Below are 21,278 nucleotides of genomic sequence, written 5' to 3'. Positions count from 1 at the left end.
AAAGGAGTGCCTCCGGTGCGTTTTTCTCCTGATACTGCAAATGTGTTTAGTGTAAGTGCAGAACCCAAGAGTTTTCAGGAAGTGTTAAAGTTACCAAAAGAGGAGGCAGAGCTCTGGAAACAGGCAATGGAGGAAGAGATGTCCTCTCTGAATGAGCACAAGGTTTTTACACCAGTAGCAGCGCCTGAGGGGGCAAAGATTGTAGGCTGCAGGTGGGTGTACAAACTTAAACCTCTGGTGACAGGAGAGTACAAATACAAAGCTCGATTAGTTGCTCAAGGATACTCTCAGAGGCCTGGAAAAGATTATGACGAGACTTTTTCCCCTACTGCCAAGGGGGACAGTGTAAGGCTGATTCTAACGCTTGGAGCAAAGAGAAAACTCCTGTTAAACCATTTTGATATTCAGACTGCATATTTACATGCATCAATATCAGAAGACCTGTATCTAGCCGAACCGCCTGGTTATGAGACAGGTTCCAATAGAGTGTTGAAATTAAACAAAGCTCTATACGGTCTCAAACAGGCTGCAAGATCTTGGAACAAATGTTTCCATGAGGCCTTAGTGTCATTTGGTTTCAAGCAGAGTACAGCTGACAATTGTGTTTATGTACGTGGTACAGGCAGTGATCAAGAGTTTTGTCTGATTTATGTAGATGATGTATTGTATGCCTGTAAAACAGATAAACAAACTAAAAGGTTTGCCAAGCAATTGTCCAGTAAGTTCAAAGTGAAAGACTTAGGCCCGGTTAGGACATATCTAGGGTTGGAAGTGTGCTGGGCCCAAGATGGCAGCTGCCTAATTAGTCAGCAGAACAAAGTTAAACAACTACTGACTACATACAGGATGCAGGATTGCAAAGGGGCAGCGGTGCCTATGGATCCAGGTTTCATAAAAACACTTCATATAGATGAGAGTCCTGAATTTGAACATCCTGATGTATATCACTCTGTAATTGGAAGTTTGTTGTATATAGCACAGTGGTCCAGACCTGATATTAGCTATGCAGTAGGCATATTAAGTAGATTGGTCTCAAAACCCACACTAAATGCCTGGAAAGGGGTAAAACAAGTTCTGAGGTATCTCAAACAGACAATTGGCTATATGTTACAATTAAATTCTTCCGAGGATGAAATGTTGAGTTGCTACTGTGATAGTGACTGGGGAAATTTGCCAGATAGAAAATCTGTCACAGGACTAGTCATAATGGTCGGTGGAGCTTTAATCAGCTGGCGGTCACGCAAGCAAGACGTTGTAAGTGTGTCATCAACGGAATCAGAGTACGCCGCATTGAGTGAATTGTGCAACGAGGTGATTTATTTCAAGCATTTGTTGGCAGATTTAAATGTAAATTGTGGAGAACCGGTACAAGTTTACATTGATAATCAAGCTTGTATAACCTTAAGTAAAACAGAGGGCTTCAAATCGCGTTCAAAACATATCTCTGTAAAATACCAAAATGTACGTTGCTGTGTACAAGACAATGTAATCACCTGTACTTATGTGTCAAGTGAAGAAAATGTAGCAGATGTGTTAACTAAACCATTGGCAAAGGTAAAGAACAAGCGAATGTGCAAGGGTTTAGGTTTGCTGGAAAAATGATCTTCTACATAGGTGTATTTGGTGTTAATTGTTCAGCAGAATCTGTGAGGGGGTGTTCAGTTTCGGTTTCAGTTTCTGTTAATTGGTTCTCGTGGGAAACTTGCAGATTCTAGCTTCACCAATTAACTCCAGCTGGTGGCAATTTACTCTTGGCAGAAAGCCCAGGTCTGCTTGACCTAGAAACTACTCACTCTGATTGGTTAACGAGCAGCACTCAACTCTGTTATCTAGGGATTGCTAGCACAGTTTGGTGTGAGGTGTGTTAGGAGTAGAAGTGCTGTGTATGGTTTTGTGAGAGAGAGAAAGAGAGGATTTATTTTGCTTTTATTTGTATGCAGAAACTCTGCTGGTTTTATTTTTCCTTTTAATAAATCCTGTAAATAGTTATTCTGAGTCTAGCTGACTAGTCATTACTGCCGCAACTAGCTTCCTCGCTGTGCAGGAAAACTCTGCTACGTTTGGGCTAAAGCCAATAGGGCTATGCCTGACACTCCAAAGTTCCATGAGTGGTACCTCAGGTTAAGAACTTAATTCGTTCTGGAGGTCCGTTCTTAACCTGAAACTGTTCTTAACCTGAAGCAGCACCACTTTGGCTAATGGGGCCTCCTGCTGCCGCCACACCACTGGTGCACGATTTCTGTTCTCATCCTGAGGTAAAGTTCGTAACCCAAGGTACTATTTCTGGGCTAGTGGAGTCTGTAACCTGAAGCGTCTGTAACCTGAGGTACCACTGTACCAGCTATGAATATATTTGTTCATTTACAACCAACCAGTTGATGGTTTTTGACTGAAAAGGTTGAGCACGCAGAACTGGGGGAATTATGAGTATGACTCCAACTTGCAGTCACGGTAACAGATGAATGATGGTGCCCTCAGGCTAAAGGATGTCCTTTCTTCCATGGCAGCCACACAAGGAAAAACAGGGCAAGTCAACACTGGTTACATCCTTTTACACCTTCAAACTGTCAAGCATCCTCCTTTTTCCCCTCCCTGGAAGCTGAGGCTGAGATGAAGTCCAGTTGCACAGTGCAGATAACTGAGTCAGCTCCCTGTGTGATCAAGTTCAGCTTGGCAGCCTCCAAATGCCAGCAGCCTCCTCCACTATGTTGATGAGTCAAGATGGCAGGATGCCATGTCAATTTCAGAGCAGCACACACATGTTGACACATTGCAAAACAGACTGAGGATCTACTTGTCTGATATGGCAACATGGAATATTTTTGTTTCTGCTCCCTCCAACTTGCCTGGCTTTCTCTTTCCAGAGTTTGTGCAGAGGGGAACAAAGAGGGAAGAGCTGCTAAGTACCACTTTCCTATAAAGCATCACACTCAGAAACCCAATATTCTGTTCGCCCTGAGACCTCTGGGTATAGGGCGGTATATAAATTACAACAACAACAACAACAACAACAACAACAACAACAACAACAACAACAACAACAACAACAACAACAACAAGCATCTCTGCTTTGGAGGGAAATGAAGGAACTGTCAGATCCACTTCCCTAGAAAAATGCCTATCTTGGCTGAGTGGGGATGTGCACCCTAATCTGCTAGGCCTAACCACTCTAATCACTACACCACTCTGCCTCAAATTATTTGCATTTGAAGGGCAACTTTGCGAAGGACCATCACCAACCATCGTCTTTAATCCTGGACAGGGACAGGGCCAGAGGCTCCAGCCAGTCAGTCCATTGCCTCCTACGACCCCACAAACAAAGGGAGGTTTTCAAAAATAACAGAGGAGCTTCCTTCTGTCAAAGGAATGCCCTCTACTCCACCTAGGGAGAAGCAAAGCAAAGCAGAAAGCAAGGCAGCCAGCAGGAAATGGGGGATAAGAAGTACTCTGAGCACACACACCCCTGCTTCCTTTCATTGCCTTTATTATTTCTTTATTTATTTATTTTTATTTCATTTCTATCTCGCTTTTTCCTCCAAGGAGCTCAAGGTGCCATACTTGGGTCTGCTGCCCGAAGCCCAGGGGCCGGGCGAGCCCTGGGCGGCTGACCCTGCTGCCTCTCTCCCTTTCACGGGACATCCACGAACAAGGGCTCGCAGTCCAAGCCCCGATCTGCCCAGAAGCAGCCGACTGCAATGCACACGGGAAGGGGGTGCTTCATTCATGGCATTTTCCTCCGAGGCGCTGCACGCACTTCTTCCCCTTCTCCATTCCATCGCCCCAAGGACCTTGCGAGGTAGGCTGGTGGTGGCGGCGGCGGCGGCAGGAGACCACCCTTTCCTTCCTGGGGGTGGGGGGCTTGCTGGGAGCCCCTTGGTCCCGGGGAAGGGAGTGCCGACCACCTGATTCCCTGGGGAGCGGGGCTGGGGGCCGCAGGCTCCTCCCGAGTCCGACGTGTGCCTGGAGGGCGTCGCCGCGGCTGCCCGGGCGGACAGGCCCCCTCCCCTCCGCTGGGCAGGGCAGCTTAAGAAAGCAAGCGCCGCCTCCGCGCCATCCAGCCGGCCATGGAGAGCGAAGCGCGCACTTGCCGCCTGAGCGGCGGCGGCGACCCGGCCCCCCCGGGCGCCATCTCGCTGGAGGAGCTGGAGCGCGCCGGGGCGGCCGGCGGGGACGAGGCGGAGGAGGCGGCGGGGGCGGGGGCGGCCGGCTGCCCGGACTCGGCGTACGGCAGCAGCCTGGAGGACAACGCCGGCGACGAGCAGGAGCAGGAGCGCCTGCTGAGCTACTGGCAGAGCGTGGGCCGCGGGCACCGCGTGGACGTGCCCAGGGGTAAGCAAGGGGCAGCGCGCTCTCGCCGGGGCGCAAAAGGCGCTCCGGCTCAGCCTCTCGCCAGAGCTTTCAGGGGCTTTCGGTCTTAAAAGGATTAGCTTGGGAAGCGGGGGGAGCTGCTCGCCGGCAAGCGCCTGCTCCGCGTCTCCAACGGCGCTCGCCATCCGAGGGAACGGGCTCCGGGGCGCAGGAGCGTTAGGAAGGGATCCCTTCCCTGGCACGCCGCCGTCTTCGCCAGCTGTTTCCCATTTACGATCAGGGGGAACTTCAGGCTGCTTTCAGCTTTGGTGGGGGGAATCTAAGCAAGGGGATGGAGCCGGTGCCCTGAGGAAAAGCGGCAGCATTTGGGGGGGGGGGGTTAGTTTGGAGAAAAGGCAAGTGAGAGAAGCCTACAAAACTAGGCAAGGAGAGCGTGGACAGAGAGGAAAGTTTTTCTCCCTCTCTCCGTACAATATAATTCGTGGGCATCCAATGAAGCTGAATGTAGGAAGATTCGGTTCCGATAAACGAGCACACAGAGTTGCAGCGTGGAACTCCCTCTCATAGGACACAGGGAGGGCCACCAACTTGGATGGAATGAAATGGGGATTAGTCAAATTCATGGGAGAGGAGAGGGCTACGCTGGCTAGTAGCAGCAGTTCTGAATGTCAGCTGGCGGAGGCCACAGGAGGGGAGAGTGGGGCTCATGTGGGGCTCAAATCCCGCTTGTGGGTTCCCCACAGGCCTCTGTTTGGCCTCTGTGAAATGCTGGATAGATGGGCCATCCGCCCAATTCAGCAGGCTCTTCTTGCGATTACAACAGGATGGGCACCTTTTGCCACCTGCTCATTCATGTTTGTCACTCAGCATGTTTCCAAGCCATGAAGTTAGTTCCTCCCACCACGGAGTTTCCAGAGAGTTCATTGGATGGAAGGGTGAGGAGAGATGGTGTGCCAAAGTGGTTTTGTGTAGGACTGTGCACTGGCCAATGTTACCCTGCAAGTCTGCAGTAGGAATTGCCTTGCTGAGTAAGAGAACCACCCAGTTTAGCCCAGTAATCTGCCTACAACGGGTGATGCCCTGCCCAGCTCTGTAGGAGGAACACCTATTTGCCCAAGCTAATATGATCTACTGTGGCTGGCAGCAGCTCTCCATGGTCTTAGGGGAAAGAAAGGTCTTCCTCATCACCTTCCCCCTGATCCTTTCAGTTGGAGAAGCCGCCTGGGATTGAACTTTCTGCGCACAAAACAGATGCTCTAAGCCCCTCCCCAGAGATGATCATTGCCCCCAGCACCTACAAATGTGATCTTTGGTGCTCCTGAAATTGGATGCTCCATCCTTGGCTATTACAATTAATATCCACTGACAGATACATCTCCCACTAATTGTTTAATCCTTTTTGAAAACCATCTAAGTACACACACCCCGGCTGACACTTATAATAATAATAATAATAATTTATTATTTATACCCCGCCCATCTGGCTGGGCCTCCCCAGCCACTCTGGGCGGCTTCCATAAAAACCAAAAATACAGTAAAATGTCACACGTTAAAAACTTCCCTGAACAGGGCTGCCTTAAGATGTCTCCTGAATGTCAGATAGTTGTTTATCGCTTTGACATCTGCTGGAAGGGCGTTCCACAGGGCGGGCGCCACTACCGAGAAGGCCCTCTGCCTGGTTCCCTGTAGCTTTGCTTCTCGCAGTGAGGGAACCGCCAGAAGGCCCTCGGCGCTGGACCTCAGCGTCCGGGCAGACTGATGGGGGTGGAGACGCTCCTTCAGGTATACTGGACCGAGGCCGTTTAGGGCTTTAAAGGTCAGCACCAACACTTTGAATTGTGCTCGGAAACGTACTGGGAGCCAATGCAGGTCTTTCAAGACCGGTGTTATATGGTCTCGGCGGCCGCTCCCAGTCACCAGTCTAGCTGCCGCATTCTGGATTAGTTGTAGTTTCCGCGTCACCTTCAAAGGTAGCCCCACGTAGAGCGCATTGCAGTAGTCCAAGCGGGAGATAACCAGAGCATGCACCACTCTGGCGAGACAGTCCGCAGGCAGATAGGGTCTCAGCCTACGTACCAGATGGAGCTGGTAAACAGCTGCCCTGGACACAGATTTGACCTGTGCCTCCATGGACAGCTGTGAGTCCAAAATGACTCCCAGGCTGCGCACCTGGTCCTTCAGGGGCACAGTTACCCCATTCAGGACCAGGGAATCCTCCACACCTGCCCGCCTCCTGTCCCCCAAAAACAGTACTTCTGTCTTGTCAGGATTCAACCTCAATCTGTTAGCCGCCATCCATCCTCCAACCGCCTCCAGGCACTCACACAGGACCTTCACCGCCTTCACTGGTTCTGATTTAAAAGAGAGGTAGAGCTGGGTGTCATCCGCATACTGATGAACACCCAGCCCAAACCTCCTGATGATCTCTCCCAGCGGCTTCATATAGATGTTAAAAAGCATGGGGGAGAGGACAGAACCCTGAGGCACCCCACAAGTGAGGGCCCAAGGGTCTGAACACTCATCCCCCACCACCACTTTCTGAACACGGCCCAGGAGGAAGGAGCGGAACCACTGTATAACAGTGCCCCCAGCTCCCAGCCCCTCAAGACGGTCCAGAAGGATGCTATGGTCGATGGTATCAAACGCCGCTGAGAGATCCAGCAGAACTAGGAAACAGCTCTCACCTTTGTCCCTAGCCCGCCGGAGATCATCAACCAGTGCGACCAAGGCAGTTTCAGTCCCATGATGAGGCCTGAATCCCGACTGGAAGGGATCCAAATGGTCCGCTTCTTCCAGGCGTGCCTGGAGTTGTTCAGCAACCACTCGCTCAATCACCTTGCCCAGGAATGGAAGATTTGAGACTGGGCGATAGTTGGCCATCGTGGCCGCATCTAAAGATGGTTTTTTAAGAAGCGGTTTAATAACCGCCTCTTTCAGCGGGTCTGGGAAGGCTCCCTCACGGAGGGAAGCATTCACCACCCCACGAAGCCCATCGCCCAGTCCTTCCCGGCTAGCTTTTATAAGCCAGGATGGGCAAGGATCCAGGAGACAGGTGGTTGGTTTCACTCGTCCAAGCAGCCTGTCCACATCCTCGGAGGTAACAGATTGAAATTGATCCCACTCAACTTGACTAGACAGAACTCTAGCACTCTCCCGCCCCGGCCCTGCTCCCACGGTGGAGTCTACTTCTTCCCGAATCCGGGCGATTTTATCTGCAAAAAACTTTGCAAAATCATTGCAGGAGAACATGTGGCCCGTACTGGGCCCCGATGTTGCAGGTGGTTCCGCTAAATTGTGAACCACCTGAAAAAGTCTCCTGCTGCTGTTTTCTGCAGATGCAATAGAGGCGGTGAAGAAATTCTTCTTCGCCGTCGCTATCGCCACTTGGTAGGCTCGACGTTGAGCTCTAACCTGTGTCCGGTCAGATTCGGAATGAGTTATCCGCCACCGGCGCTCTAGCCGTCTCAACGATTGTTTCATTGCCCTCAGATCCGTGGAAAACCACGGGGCTGTCCGGGCTCCATGCAATCGGAGAGGGCGCTTCGGAGCCAAACAGTCAATAGCCCTGGTTAACTCCACATTCCAGCGGGCCGCCAGGGAATCGGCTGAAAGGCCATCAACATGGGATAAAGCATCCCCTACCACTCTCTGGAAACCATTTGGATCCATTAAGTGGCGGGGGCGGACCATCCGAATTGGTCCCACCTCCCTGCAGAGGGGATGGGTCGCAGAGAAGTCCAGTTGCACCAGGAAGTGATCTGACCATGGCACTTCTTTCATTTCGCTTTTACTTAGTGTCAGATCACCAACATCCATAGAGGTAAACACCAGGTCCAAGGCATGTCCACGGCTATGGGTTGGGCCAGACTTATTCAGGGACAGCCCCATGGAGGCCATGCTTTCCACGAAGTCCCGAGCGGCCCCTTGTAAGGTCGTGTCGGCATGGATGTTAAAATCCCCTAGGACGACCAGGCTAGGTGTCTCCAGGAGAACATCCGCCACGACCTGAAGCAGCTCGGGCAGGGAATCCTTGGTGCAGCGGGGAGGTCGGTACACCAAAAGGAATCCTGTACTGCCCCTATTGCCCAACTTCCAGAACATGCACTCAGAAAACTGGGTCTTCCCAATAGGACGCCTGGTGCAAACTAATGACTTCCTAAAAATCACTGCAACCCCCCCTCCCCGCCCACGTGACCTGGGTTGCTGTGCGTAAGAGAAACCTGGTGGACAAGCAGCGGCAAGGACAGGCCCATCTGCTTCATCCAACCAAGTCTCTGTTACACATGCCAGGTCAAATCCTCCATCCATGATCAAGTCATGGATGGCAGTGGTCTTACGAATCATTGACCTGGCATTGCACAGCAGCACCTTCAGGTCACGTGGGTATCCCTTGCTGATTCTAGTATCCATCCGGACAGGACCAGACCCGGAGGCAGGGATAGTCCTCAGACAACGACTAAACCTGCCTCCTCTGTAATGACATGGTCTGGTCTTAGCGTAACTCCTCCTCCTACCCGTGATCACTGAGATCGGTTGTCCCAGTGCATCCCCCCCTGTGGAACATGCCCCAGCCATTTTGTGGGCTGGGGCCCACTCCCCGGCAGCCCTGAACCCTCCCCCTAAAAACAAAATAACACCTTAAACAAACAAACAAAACCAATAAAACAATACAAACAAAAAAATGTAAAAATTACAAAAACATCAAAATAAAAAAATAATAATTCCCCAAGCCCAACCAAACATCCATCCCACCCCCACCCCCCACATACAAAAAATCCAAAGAAAAAAATTTTTTTTTTTAAAAAACATTTTAAAAACACTCTGTGCCTCTCCGGCAGTAACAACTGTCCTAGTGAGGCCTGTCAGGCCCCGCCCCGGGCCAGGTGGTAAGTGGCAGGGAGGAGCAGGGCCCTCAGGCACTCACTCAGGGGACTCTTCCTGGGCAGCAGGCAGCAAGCAGCACGCAGTCCTTGTGAGGCCCCAGGCCCCGCCCCAGGCCAGATGGTAAGTGGCAAAAGCAGGGCCCACAAGCACTCACTCAGGGAGTCTTCCTGGGCAGCAGGCAGCAAGCAGCACGCAGTCCTTGTGAGGCTTCAGGCCCCGCCCCAGGCCAGATGGTAAGTGGCAAAAGCAGGGCCCACAAGCACTCACTCAGGGAGTCTTCCTGGGCAGCAGGCAGCAAGCAGCACGCAGTCCTTGTGAGGCTTCAGGCCCCGCCCCAGGCCAGATGGTAAGTGGCAAAAGCAAGGCCCACAAGCACTCACTCAGGGAGTCTTCCTGGGCAGCAGGCAGCAAGCAGCACGCAGTCCTTATGAGGCCCCAGGCCCCGCCCCAGGCCAGATGGTAAGTGGCAAAAGCAGGGCCCACAAGCACTCACTCAGGGAGTCTTCCTGGGCAGCAGGCAGCAAGCAGCACGCAGTCCTTGTGAGGCTTCAGGCCCCGCCCCAGGCCAGATGGTAAGTGGCAAAAGCAAGGCCCACAAGCACTCACTCAGGGAGTCTTCCTGGGCAGCTATTATTGGTTTGACATCACAGAACTACAGTGAGGGCTGAAGCTGGCCCAAGGTTTCAAAAATGCTCTGCAAGGAAACCCAGTATGGTGCATTAGTAGTTTTGAGAGGAGTCTGGGGTGGCGGAAGCGCATCAAATTATGGCAATGGAGCAGGATACTCTGCCCATCAGAACTTAAGATCACAGAAAGTAGCGGTGAAGAGAAACTAGAGCTATTATATACGGGGAAATAACAGACCAAAGCTCTAGCACATAATGGCAAAATCCTGCTTACCACACTGCAAGTGGACAGAAGCATCAAAGTTACTTTGGGGTGGGAGGTGTTTGCTACCTTCCACAAGGCAAAGACTGTCCAGCCACTTGGCCTCAAGAGATGAATATATTCTATCATAACTCAACACACCTATGACTTAAGTGCCGTCCTACAATGAAAGCTTTAATGGACAATCAGTAGCCCTCTGATGGGGTGTGTGTGTGTGTGTGTGTGTGTGTGTGTGTGTGTGTGTGTGTGTGTGAGTAGTCTCCCTCCAAGCCATGCCCAATTATTAAAACACCAATGAAAGGTCACAAGGTGACAACAAACTGCTTCAGTTATGGTTGTAACATAGCCCACTCTTAAGCATTCGATGGCACAGCAAAAATCAGAGCCATATGAACCAAACATGGCACCAACCACTGCTTCTCCCCAATGGAGATAGAAAAGTGGTTTGAAGTTGGCTTGGTTAGCAACACAGTTGGTTATAGTAATTAAAGGTTAGTTAATGGAGCAATCTTACAACTAAGGTCCTGTGCAGAGATGTCATCCACACCAGTCTGTAATGTCTATGTCTTGTACATATTTGCTGTGCTAATGCATTACATTGAACTAAAAGTCACATAGACCAGTCAAAAAAAGTTATGCAAATATTGCAATTAATTTTACTTTGGCATCAAAACAAAATTAGCTGGTTGTTCTTAAGTCCAATAAATATCAGTGTATCTTGGAAATAAGCCTTTTCCAAACTGTTCTATTCTTACTACCTGTGTTCTCACCCACGTAAGAATTTTCATATGTGAATCAGGCATATTTACTTCTATAAACAACAATTTAATCACGTTCTTACAGATATGGCAGAGCCAATCCAACAGCTGACCAGAAATAACCATCCTCAGGAGAGAGAAAGTGTTCCATTTGTTGTGATAGCCCGTAAAGAACAGGTATCATCTCTTCATTAAAATACACCTTCATGCATTATAGCAAGAGTGGGAAGAGAAACAGGCATGGCTTCTACTTTTGTATATCTAACAAGCAGTCAAATTTAGTGAATGGAAAGTGGTCTGAAAACTAGTTTTTAAAAGCTCTCTTTGTTCCTTCCCAATTTTAATTGTGCTTTTAAAAAAAAATGTTCCCTACCTAACATGTTCTAACTCTACTGCAGAGAGAAAAATGCACTTTTTCTTACTTTAGGTGATTAAATATAGAAATGCAACTTTAAATAATTCATATGTTTAAAATTTAAGCTAAATCCCAGCATGACAGAGGTGCTATTGGTGAGATGGGGTTCTGGAAGGGGGTTGCACCCTCCCAGAGGGACTGCATGCTCAGTTTAGGGGTGCTCACAAGTCATCATTGTCAATGGATGCACAAGTGGTCTCAAAGGCATGAAGTAATGGTCAGCTATAGCTAATATTCCCCATTGCCGCTTCCTCATGGAGAAAGGTACCCTAGCCTTAGCTGTAGTCTGGTAACCCCTGGGTTGGATGAGTTCTTCTCAGCCTAGCTGCATTCTGAAAGACCAAGAGGGCAGGTAGACTGTGTATATATGAACAAATTCTGTGTTATGAATTACCCTAACCAGCTATCACAAATATTGATTATTTCTGAACGCATTTACCCCTTTCAGAGCCAAACTCACAGTCTACAACAGTGGTGGATGTTAAATACTGGTAGAAGTAAAAGCTTTCCTGAAGGCCCACCACCTGTGTGCCTTAGTCTTCCTTTAACACTTTAACTCACCTTAGGGTGGTGGTATGTGGGTAATAAATTATAATAATAACAGCAATTTTGAAAATTTACAGCTTGGGAATCTTCTCTATGAAAAACGCCACTATGAAAAGGCGAAATGGGCTTGCGTCAAAGTGCAAGAAAAGCAGTATGAACAGAGCATATGCCTAGGATTCATGAAGATTATGAGATACATTTGTCAGCAGAATTCATCAGGTAAATAATCAACTGTCAGACACACATACTACACTATCTTTTGTTCTGACTGCACCACATTACTTATAAATGCGCCATTTGATCCTGCAAGGAGAATTCCCAAATGCAAAATTTCCCAAGGCTGCAAAATTTGATTCCGCATATGTGATTTAACTTCACAACTAGCTGACAGGTAATGTCAGGAAATTACTAATGACGATATGCTTTCCTCAGGCCTATACTTGGGGATGACTGTTCCCATTGCAACCATAGTTCGCACCAGTGAGAGCACTCCAGGCATCACAAGATTTGTGACTGTAGCATATTACCTCCCCAGTGGGCTGCAAGAACAGCCACCTGCACCCAATGATCCGGATGTTGTCATTGAAGAGTGGCCTCCAACCATTATTTATGCCAGGTAAGAATCAAAAGTTGCCTATCAAAAGTGCCAGGGTTGATTAGCTGAAAATCTCATCATCATGACACGTTCTTTTCCATGGATTCATTCCAAACACTGAACAATTCAAAACCAAAATCCTTTCATCCAAATACTCAGCATTTCATGTTTACTTTTGCTTAGAGTTCTGTCATTACAGTTATGAAGTCCAGTTCAGATTTAACGATCTTGGCTGAATAAATTCATGGTTTATTAGGCAAAGAATGTACTGAGCTGGTTTGCATGTAGTTACAGTACTTACAGTTTAAGACTACAAACACAAGCTGGAATTAGACTGAGCAAAGCCTTCATGCTCACACTGTCCTACAAACCTAACTGCAGCTTGAAATATACAAAGTGATATGGTTCCTTTGTGCTACTTAACCTTGGCTGTGAGTCCTGCAACAGCTGCTCCCTGCCTTGCTGGTCTTTTTCCACCTGGCCTGAGAGAGCAGGGCCCGGACTGACTCCAACTGCAGCAAAAGCTGAGGCTGCTGAACAGAATCTTGAGCTGGAGTGTTGTTTAGGGGTCGCTGGGGTGGGAGGCTATTGCTGTTAGAAATAAAATGATCATGAAGGTTTGCATGTCATGCCAAACCAAGGCTTTGCATGTTGTCTGAACTGGTCACATGGTGAAACTCTCCTCACTAACCACGAGCTGTAACCATGGTTTTTTCTCGCACCTGGAAAGGAACTAAGCCCCTTTTGACCTCACCTCTGGGAACTCTCACACTCTCAGTAAGCCTAGTTTGGCTTAGTGTGACAAACCAGGCAAATGTGCGATTATAGGTAACTATTTAATTTTAATTAAGCAAGGAGCAGTCTGAGACAAAACCAAGCAAGTGTTAAGACCTTGTCAGGTATCTTGGCTCCAGCTACACAGTGCCTTCTGGATATTTCTTTAAGTTGATGAAAAAGCAGGCTATGTTTGTTTAAGCACATTTGTATCCTGGTATTGGGCTTCTAAAGCAGCTTAACTATAACTACCAACACACACACCAACTAAAATCTCAGTCTAGAAATCACTCACTCAACTAATTCTTTCTCCCTCTTCTTCCCTGCAACCCCTTGCTACCCCCCCCAGCCCCACTCAAAAGCCTCTCCAGTTGGTCAAAGCTGGTTGCCCAGACCCTTTGGAGGAGCTTTTTATGGGAGGGGGCAGGAGGGGAGGGGAAGATTGGTTATGCGAGCTGCCTTCGACTCACCCTAAATTTATTTAAAATTCTATTTTCATTACTGAAATGTTTGCTATTCTGGGTTCCCATGGGAGGAAGGACACCAGACTATAAGTGTAGAATATCTGTATCAAATAGTTGTGTGGAAACAAACACAAAAATCAACAAGCACTGAGAATGATACATGGCATGCAGAATTCAGCCTCTAACAATCTCAACACTCTCCCCAGCCCACTTTTTATATGCGTGTGTGCACGCACATCTATAATATAAACAGAGAAATGGGAAGTTTCTAGCGTTTGTGACTTCAGGGATCTTGTTGATGTCATGGTCCTACTTTCAATCTACAATCAAGGGATTGCTGTAAGTCTAAAACGAATAAAATATTATTTTAAAATGGCTTGTTCACAGGGCCTTCAGAGGAGTCACCAACGAAACGTCCATTGCAAGAGAAATTAATATGCTGGCCGAACTTCTGGAGAGTCCTGAGCTGTGTTTGCAAGATACCTTCATAGTTGCAGGATACACAAATCCAGCTGCTACAAATCGACAGAACGAAATATGGTTTCTTGAAAGACCATAGCTGGCTATTTTTGAGCTACAAGACAGCCAAGCTCCGTTGACAGATCACCCATGAAACACGCAAGTGAACTCTAGTCAGCTAGCTGGAATGATCAAGAATGATATGTAGCCATTAACTTTATAAAGCCTATTTCCTAAGAAAACACGAATATCACATTCCACCAGGATAGCCTGACAGACAAACCAGCTTCCTTCCTCAGCAATTAAGAAGGTAAACTTGGAGTGTCTGTTGCCAGTTTTGAAGGGTTTTTCCTAGTTGTTGCTTCAGTTATGTATAGTCACTAAGATTTCAAGCACTTTCACCAAAATTAAGACACAGGAGATATTTTCTGTATTAAGAGAAATAAAGTGTTCTGTTCCCTTGGCGTCCCTCCCAACTCTACACTTCTGTGATTCTTCCCAGTATTTATTCTGACATGCAAGAGTGCTTCACTAACTCAATGGAAGTTAAAGTTGTAGGTAAAACTGCACAATTTCTGAACATTTTATCTGATGCTACAGCGTCGCCATTCATTTGAGAGAGGCTACAGAAGTAGCTCCACCAAAATGAACTGCATTGTCTGTAAGCAAATAATACCCTAGCAGATGCTAACAGTACTTATTCCTCATTATTACACAAGTTTATTTTTATAGATACAATGCTATTGACTATTTTCTTCTGAATATCTACTATAGGTGAACAGAAATTGCTACCTCCTTTTATCAACAGAAATAGTGTTTTATTGTACAGTGGTACGTCTGGCTGTGAACGGGATCCGTTCCGGAGGCCCGTTCGCAACCTGAAAAGAACGCAACCCGTGTCTGTGCGGGTCGTGATTCGCCACTTCTGCGCATAACGTCATTTTGCACATCTGCACATGCGCGAGCGGCGAAACCCGGAAGTAACCCTTTCTGGTACTTCCAGGTCGCAGCGGGAGGCTAACTGAAAACGCGCAACCTGAAGCAAATGTAACATGAGGTATGACTGTATACATTGTTGGTATCTTGGCTGTGAGTCCTGGAAGACTTGTTCCCTGCCCTGCAGGCCTTTTTCCACCTGCCCTGGTAGGGCGAGGCCCGGACTGACTCCAGCTACAAAAGCTGAGGCTGCTGAACAGACTCTAGAGGGTTTTGTTGGAGGTGGGGTGTTGCTGTTAATTTTTTGTATCTTTATTTTGGTTCATACAGTTTGTGTGGCAATTGTTCAGTTTGGTTGTGTACTTTTTGATGTTTTGTTTATTGTTTATGACTACTTTTGTTATGTTTTTAGCTATGTATTTTTTATATGTTGTAAGCCACCTTCAGCACAGTTTAAACTTTGCTAGCCCACAAGCAAATAAAATGATTGACTTGATATTTAATTTGAAGGATTATCAGAAGGAAATTTCACATTCTGAAAATACCATGTTTTTACTCATTTTGAAATTATCCACTTAGCCAACTAGGATACAAAATGAAATCTTTTGTAAGTCGTATTTAAAAAAAACTAATTCAAGTCTAGAAATAATAAAGCTGGAATCCTAATTGATAATTTACCTGTGAAAGATATACGTCATATATTGTTTACTGTTGGAAGTTGCCATGAATAAAAACTTTATTGCTCTGTGTTATCCCGAGTTTATTATTTATTTCATAAATTTACACACTATTTGATTGCAACCTAAAAGCAATTTTGATATATTAGTTAAGTCACCGGCATCTTTTTCTAAAAAAAGTTAGCAAAGCGTCCAGGTGAACTTTTGTTGCTCTCAGTTTCCCCACTTGTTCTGGATACCTTCCTCTATTTCAACACCACAGACAGAATTTTATAAAAATAATCAGTAAAATTACCTGTATTGGAAGAGGAACGCATTGTACAACCTGGATAACATGGAACGGAGACTTTAATTTCATATTAGATAGGAAATGGGCATAGAACTTGGCAATATAGTTGTCTGGGGTCACCTGGCCCGCCTCCCCAGTCAGGTGGGAGCATTGCAAAAGTTTCCTGCATTGCAGGGGGTTGGACTAGATGACCCTCAGGGTCCCTTCCGACTCTACAATTCTATTATTAAGGAGCTCGGGTTATGGAGCGATCCTCAGAAAATATTTTCAATAGCCCACATGCCCCAGGCTTACAGAGCAGCTGCCACTATGTGCTTGTAAACTACCAACCTGGGGATGTATCATACTGTCAGAGCTGCCCGAGGTCCCAGCTCACAAAGGACCAACGCTGGTTCGTTGTTATATACAAAAGACTTTATTGAAGTTCAGTTTTACTTTCACAGCCGCAGCGCGCAGCTCTACGTCTGAAACTCTAGACTGCTGAAGCTCCGTCTGAATCCCCTCCCCCCAGACACCAGTTTAAGACTCTAGCCTTGCTCCACCTCTTCCTTTGCTCTTTCCTCCTCTGGCTCCGCCTGTCAGCTGGGGTCTTGTCCTTCCTAGACTCTTCTGACGCTGAGTCCCCTGACTCTTCTCCTTGCCTCCGGCGGGCTTTAGGACCTGGTTCCCAATCCGGGTTTTCTGCTGTCCCACGCGCCTGTACATTCGAACTTGGCGTGCGCGCCCAGCCTGCAACCTTCCTCCTGACCGTTACACTGCTCCTGTCACTGCTTCCCCCTTCGGGGGGGCTAGCTGGACCTGACCTCCCTTCCATTCCCCCACTCTCCGATAGAGGCGTGGTCAGCCCTGACTCATCTTCTCTCCCTGCTGGAGGAGACGCTGGCCCTGACCCATGGGACTCTTCCCCCCCACTACGCTCTGGTGGGGAAGCTGGTCCTGATCTCCAGCTGCTGCTTTGGGAGTCCCCGCTGGCCCCCTGTTTCTGGTGTGTGCCCCCTGGGATCCCCCTTGCCCTGGCCATCGGCGCCTCCTTCTGGGAATCTTCTGATTTGCTGGAGAAGCTCATGGAATCTCTCGGGTCACTGTCATACTCCCCTACGCTGCCCTCAGATCCTTCCCCTTCGCTCTCCATTTCCTCTCTCCCCTATGCCTCTGTTCCTGAGCCCCTGACACATACCAATTCCATTTAGCACCCACAAGTACAAAAAACATTGAACAACTGGCCTCTACAAGTTCTCTGAAAGGAACTGCTCCGTCTGCAGCTGTTCTCCCATCTGTCACAGCACACCTGTCTTTAACCCTACACAGACACAGAGCCTCAAGGTAGACTCCGCTAAAACGCACACAGAAATCAAACAAAACCTCTGTAGAAGACAGTAAAGGCGGCCTGAAATACCTCTGCATCACACTATTACTTGCTCAATGCACTTTTATGTTTTGTGTGGCTTTTCAGCAATGATGGCTTCATTTCAAGACAGGCTCATCTGAGACTGAGACACAAAAAGCAACAATACCCCTTGCATTCTTTCACCACCTAAGAAAAACCAGGACAATGCCCATAATCCCTGCCAGCAGAAGATCCCAACCCCAGTTCACGGCTATGTAATAGACACTGGTCAGATTGGAGCTCCAAAGGCCACTTTCTCCCAGGGACAGGACCCACTTAAGGAAAACAGGATGACAGTTTCCTGAGGTTCCTTCACTGCATTCTTACAAGGAAGCCAACACTAGAATCGTCCACTCAGATGTCATTTAGTGAAAGACTAAAAACAACCATCACGATCAGGTACCAGTGACATTTTTGAAAGATTAAAGCAGCACTTGGAAAACAAATCCAAAAACAAATCCAGTTACAAAAGCGAAGCTGACCTTCTGTTTCACAGAACAAATGAAGACACCTCTTTAGAAGAATAAAAACAAGCTGCTTTCAACAAATGTTTCACCACCATTTCTGTTCTGATGTCCTGTCTGCTGCCATTCTTACCCACTCAATACGAAGTTTCTAACTCACCTTGATGTAAGCATTACGAACTTCAGCCAGCTCCTTCCCAAGTGGAACAACACATTTTTCAACCTGCCGCTGGTGAGTGTAAGGCTGGATATCGGGAGAATCTTCAGTACATAGTTCTATGTGTGAAATCAGCAGGTTGGAAATAACTTGCTGCACAGCCTGCAAGGAAATGGTAAAAAGTCACCATCTGGCTGTATTTTACTTAGCATCATGTTAGCACAGTAAAAATCGGGCATACAGTAGAGCCTCGGGTTACGTTGCCCTTGGGTAATGTAAACTTCAGGTTGCAAAAGCGGCAAACCCGGAAGTGTTTTGCACCCCCTGCACGCATGCGCAGAACGGTCTACCGCCGCGCGCATGCGTGTAACAGTGATCCTCAGGTTGCGAAAACCTCGGGATCCAGACAGACCTCCGGAACGGATCCCATTCGCAACCAGAGGTAGCACTGTAGTTTAATGTATATACTATACATTATTATAGTACTTTCTTGATCTCCTTGATCTGCCCTCGGGCAGAAGATATAGAAGCCTGATTAGTCGCACCAACAGGGTAAAGAACAGCTTCTATCCGTGGGCTTTTAGGCTGCTGAATGAAAAGATAACAACAGGGCAACTGACTTTCCGGTTTGGTGGGTGTGCATCAGTAAACAAAGGGAATGAAGACTAAGAGAGCTGAGTGGGGGGCGGGTGCTGGAGTAACCTCACTGTATACAAGTTGTACAAGTGAAAATAAAGTATTTCAATTCAATTCAATTTCTGTATATTACACTGTATCAGGGGTGTCCAACTTCCAAGAGACTGAGATCTGCTCCTACTATAAGTAAACTGGCAGTGATCTACCCATTGGAATGATCAGAGTTGAGCTTTTTTTGGAAAGAAGGACCAAAGTTGTTGAGCTGTTGCACAGGCCTGCACAATATCATGTAACATTTACATCCCTAGGTTAGATTAATAGTATTATCACAAGGACACAAGTCTAGCATCCTGTTCTCACACCCGCCAACCAGTTGTCCCAAAGGCCTTGAGCAGGACAGAAGCACTCTCCCAACTCACAATTCCCAGCAGCTGGCATTCAGAGGTGCCACTGAAGGTGCAAGTGGAACACCAGCTGACTGGGGGCTTCAGTGAGATTTATTTATTGAATTTATATACCGCCCTATACCCAGATGTCTCAGGGCAGCTCACAGAAAAGATCAACATAAAAACCACAAAATATATAATCAAAATAAAAACAACCCAATAACGCCCTCCTCCTAAAAAGAGCCACATTTTAAACGGGCATGGGATGCCAAAGCAAGCCCCTTCATCCCCAGGTCCTTGGATTAACAGGACTTGAATTACCTTTGTGTCACTGCCAGGAGTGGCACTTAGAGCCAAAATACGGAACTGCTGCGTATATTTGCATAATTCTTTCACCACCTGAAGAAAGAAATAGCTTTCATTGCCACTGTTATGCTACTGTATCTGAAAAACAAATCTCAACAAGACAGGCTCCCAAATGACATGCCAAAGCCCTCCTAGTTCACACCAAAAGCTCATCTAGAGCAGCATTTTATTTATTTTTCATTGGCTTACTTTTTCTGGCATACGGGGGTGGGGGGGTGGGAAGAACAAACAAAATCTCCTGGCTTGGATGCAACGCTAATCCGGGGTTCCTGGCTGGTTTCTTCTATATGCTAAGAGAAAGAGACCAGCAGCACAGAAAGCCACGTTGATTGCAATGCTCTGCTTGTTTACTGTGACCTGGGAAGTGGGGATTGAGATAGCTGGCTTTTGCTTCCCAGTTAAATCACAGGACCTCAGAGCCATCTAGAGGCACAAGACAGGCATCCATCTGATACGTCTGCTGCTAAACTTCTTGTAAATATTGCAATAAGAAAACCCAAAAGTACAGTGATTTTTTCTGCATAATACAGAATATGAAAGACTTCAAGTTAAAAACAACCTTTCAGGACACAAACTTCATTTCCCCACTACTCTTCCACTTGTTCAGAATGGATTACTTGGAGTCTCAAAAAAAATTCAGCCATTATTCAGTCAGGAACCAACTAGAATGGGACCTGGTTAATTTTAACAAAAATTTGTTGTTGTTTAGTCGTTTAGTCGTGTCCGACTCTTCATGACCCCCTGGACCAGATCACGCCAGGCACCCCTGTCTCCCACTGCCTCCCGCAGTTTGGTCAGACTCATGCTGGTAGCTTGGAGAACGCTGTCCCACCATCTCGCCCTCTGTCATCCCCTTCTCCTTGTGCCCTCAATCTTTCCCAACATCAGGGTCTTTTCCAGGGAGTCTTCTCTTCTCATGAGGTGGCCAAAGTTTTGGAGCCTCAGCTTCAGGATCTGTCCTTCCAGTGAGCACCCAGGGCTGATTTCCTTCAGAATGGATGCGTTTGATCTTCTCGCAGTCCATGGGACTCTCAAGAGTCTCCTCCAGCACCATAATTCAAAGGCATCAATTGTTGTTAACAAAATTAACAACTAAAATGTTTTCTTGAACCCCTTGCTTCATGTCATTTTTAATATCACTTTTAAAATAAGGATGTGACATACATAAATCCTCAGAAAGTCATAATCAAACCCCTTACCACAGATCTAAATTCATAGTTAAAAATTTATGTTTCAAGTTGCAGTCACCCTACCTGACAATAAGCATGATTTCCAAGAGCTCTGTGGGCTTCATCAATAACCAGACATTTAATTTTCACTGCAGGACACACTCCACGGGAAAGGTCATTTGCCATTATCTGAGGCGTAAGAAAGAAAACCCTCTTATTTTGCCAGATTTCTTTCCGATCAGCCACTTGAGTACCTCCTGAAACAATACAAGCAAGCATTTAGAAAGGCACCTAAAACCCCACTATGGTTTCACTGGCGATTCACAGAGAGGCCACGCTTGCTGCCAACAGATCCATTCTTACACTTTGTTTGCTGCCAACAGATCCATTCTTACACTTAAAACAAAGGGTCCAAAACAAACAAAGGAGTCCTTACATTTCTAGCCAGAGACCAGTTTTCCATGTTGGAGCATCTTGGAGTAAAAGGCAAAATATGGCACATATCACATGTGAAAGGAAGACATTGGTCCAGATGCTTATTGTGAACTGCCCTAGAACTAAATCTGGCCAAGGGAAATCCCTTCCAGCTCTATAATTCTTTGGTTGTTTTTTTAGCCGAGATTCCCTTGTCTACCTCTGCAGTGCCTGAAAACCACCAGGTCCTGCATCCACAGCAGTGAGCAGAGGAGGAATGACCGCTGGGAGGAGCGCGGAGAAGAA

The 21,278-nt window shown here is 47.2% G+C and overlaps 2 protein-coding genes across 2 annotated transcripts in view; one reads left to right on the top strand and one right to left on the bottom strand.

The window, feature by feature from the left end:
• The window catches only part of FANCM (FA complementation group M), a 59,608-nt gene that overhangs the window by 34,743 nt on the left and 3,587 nt on the right, over window positions 1-21,278 (bottom strand). Inside the window, exons 2-4 of the mRNA XM_081195438.1 lie at window positions 20,643-20,815; window positions 19,345-19,422; window positions 18,005-18,163 (exon numbers count right to left, since the gene is read on the bottom strand). Coding sequence (XP_081051564.1) covers window positions 18,005-18,163; window positions 19,345-19,422; window positions 20,643-20,815 — 410 coding nt within the window. The remainder of the gene's footprint in view (window positions 1-18,004; window positions 18,164-19,344; window positions 19,423-20,642; window positions 20,816-21,278) is intronic.
• Window positions 4,050-15,779, top strand: LOC308588159 (heme-binding protein 1-like). The gene is made up of 5 exons (XM_081196507.1): window positions 4,050-4,329; window positions 10,924-11,015; window positions 11,877-12,018; window positions 12,232-12,415; window positions 14,020-15,779. Exons 1-5 carry the CDS (start codon window positions 4,065-4,067, stop codon window positions 14,189-14,191), a joined length of 855 nt encoding a protein of 284 aa, XP_081052633.1. The 5' UTR covers window positions 4,050-4,064; the 3' UTR covers window positions 14,192-15,779.

This window comes from Podarcis bocagei, assembly GCF_964188305.1.
Source record: "Podarcis bocagei genome assembly, chromosome: 1".
Taxonomy (NCBI): domain Eukaryota; kingdom Metazoa; phylum Chordata; class Lepidosauria; order Squamata; family Lacertidae; genus Podarcis; species Podarcis bocagei.
This window is presented reverse-complemented; position numbering and strand designations above follow the sequence as displayed.

Excerpts from the sequence above, each read along its gene's own strand:
- LOC308588159 (XM_081196507.1), top strand. The coding sequence starts at position 4,065 with ATGGAGAGCGAAGCGCGCACTTGCCGCCTGAGCGGCGGCGGCGACCCG. Across the intron at positions 11,016-11,876 it reads TGATAGCCCGTAAAGAACAG|CTTGGGAATCTTCTCTATGA; the intron begins GTATCATCTCTT and ends GAAAATTTACAG. Across the intron at positions 12,019-12,231 it reads TTGTCAGCAGAATTCATCAG|GCCTATACTTGGGGATGACT; the intron begins GTAAATAATCAA and ends TGCTTTCCTCAG.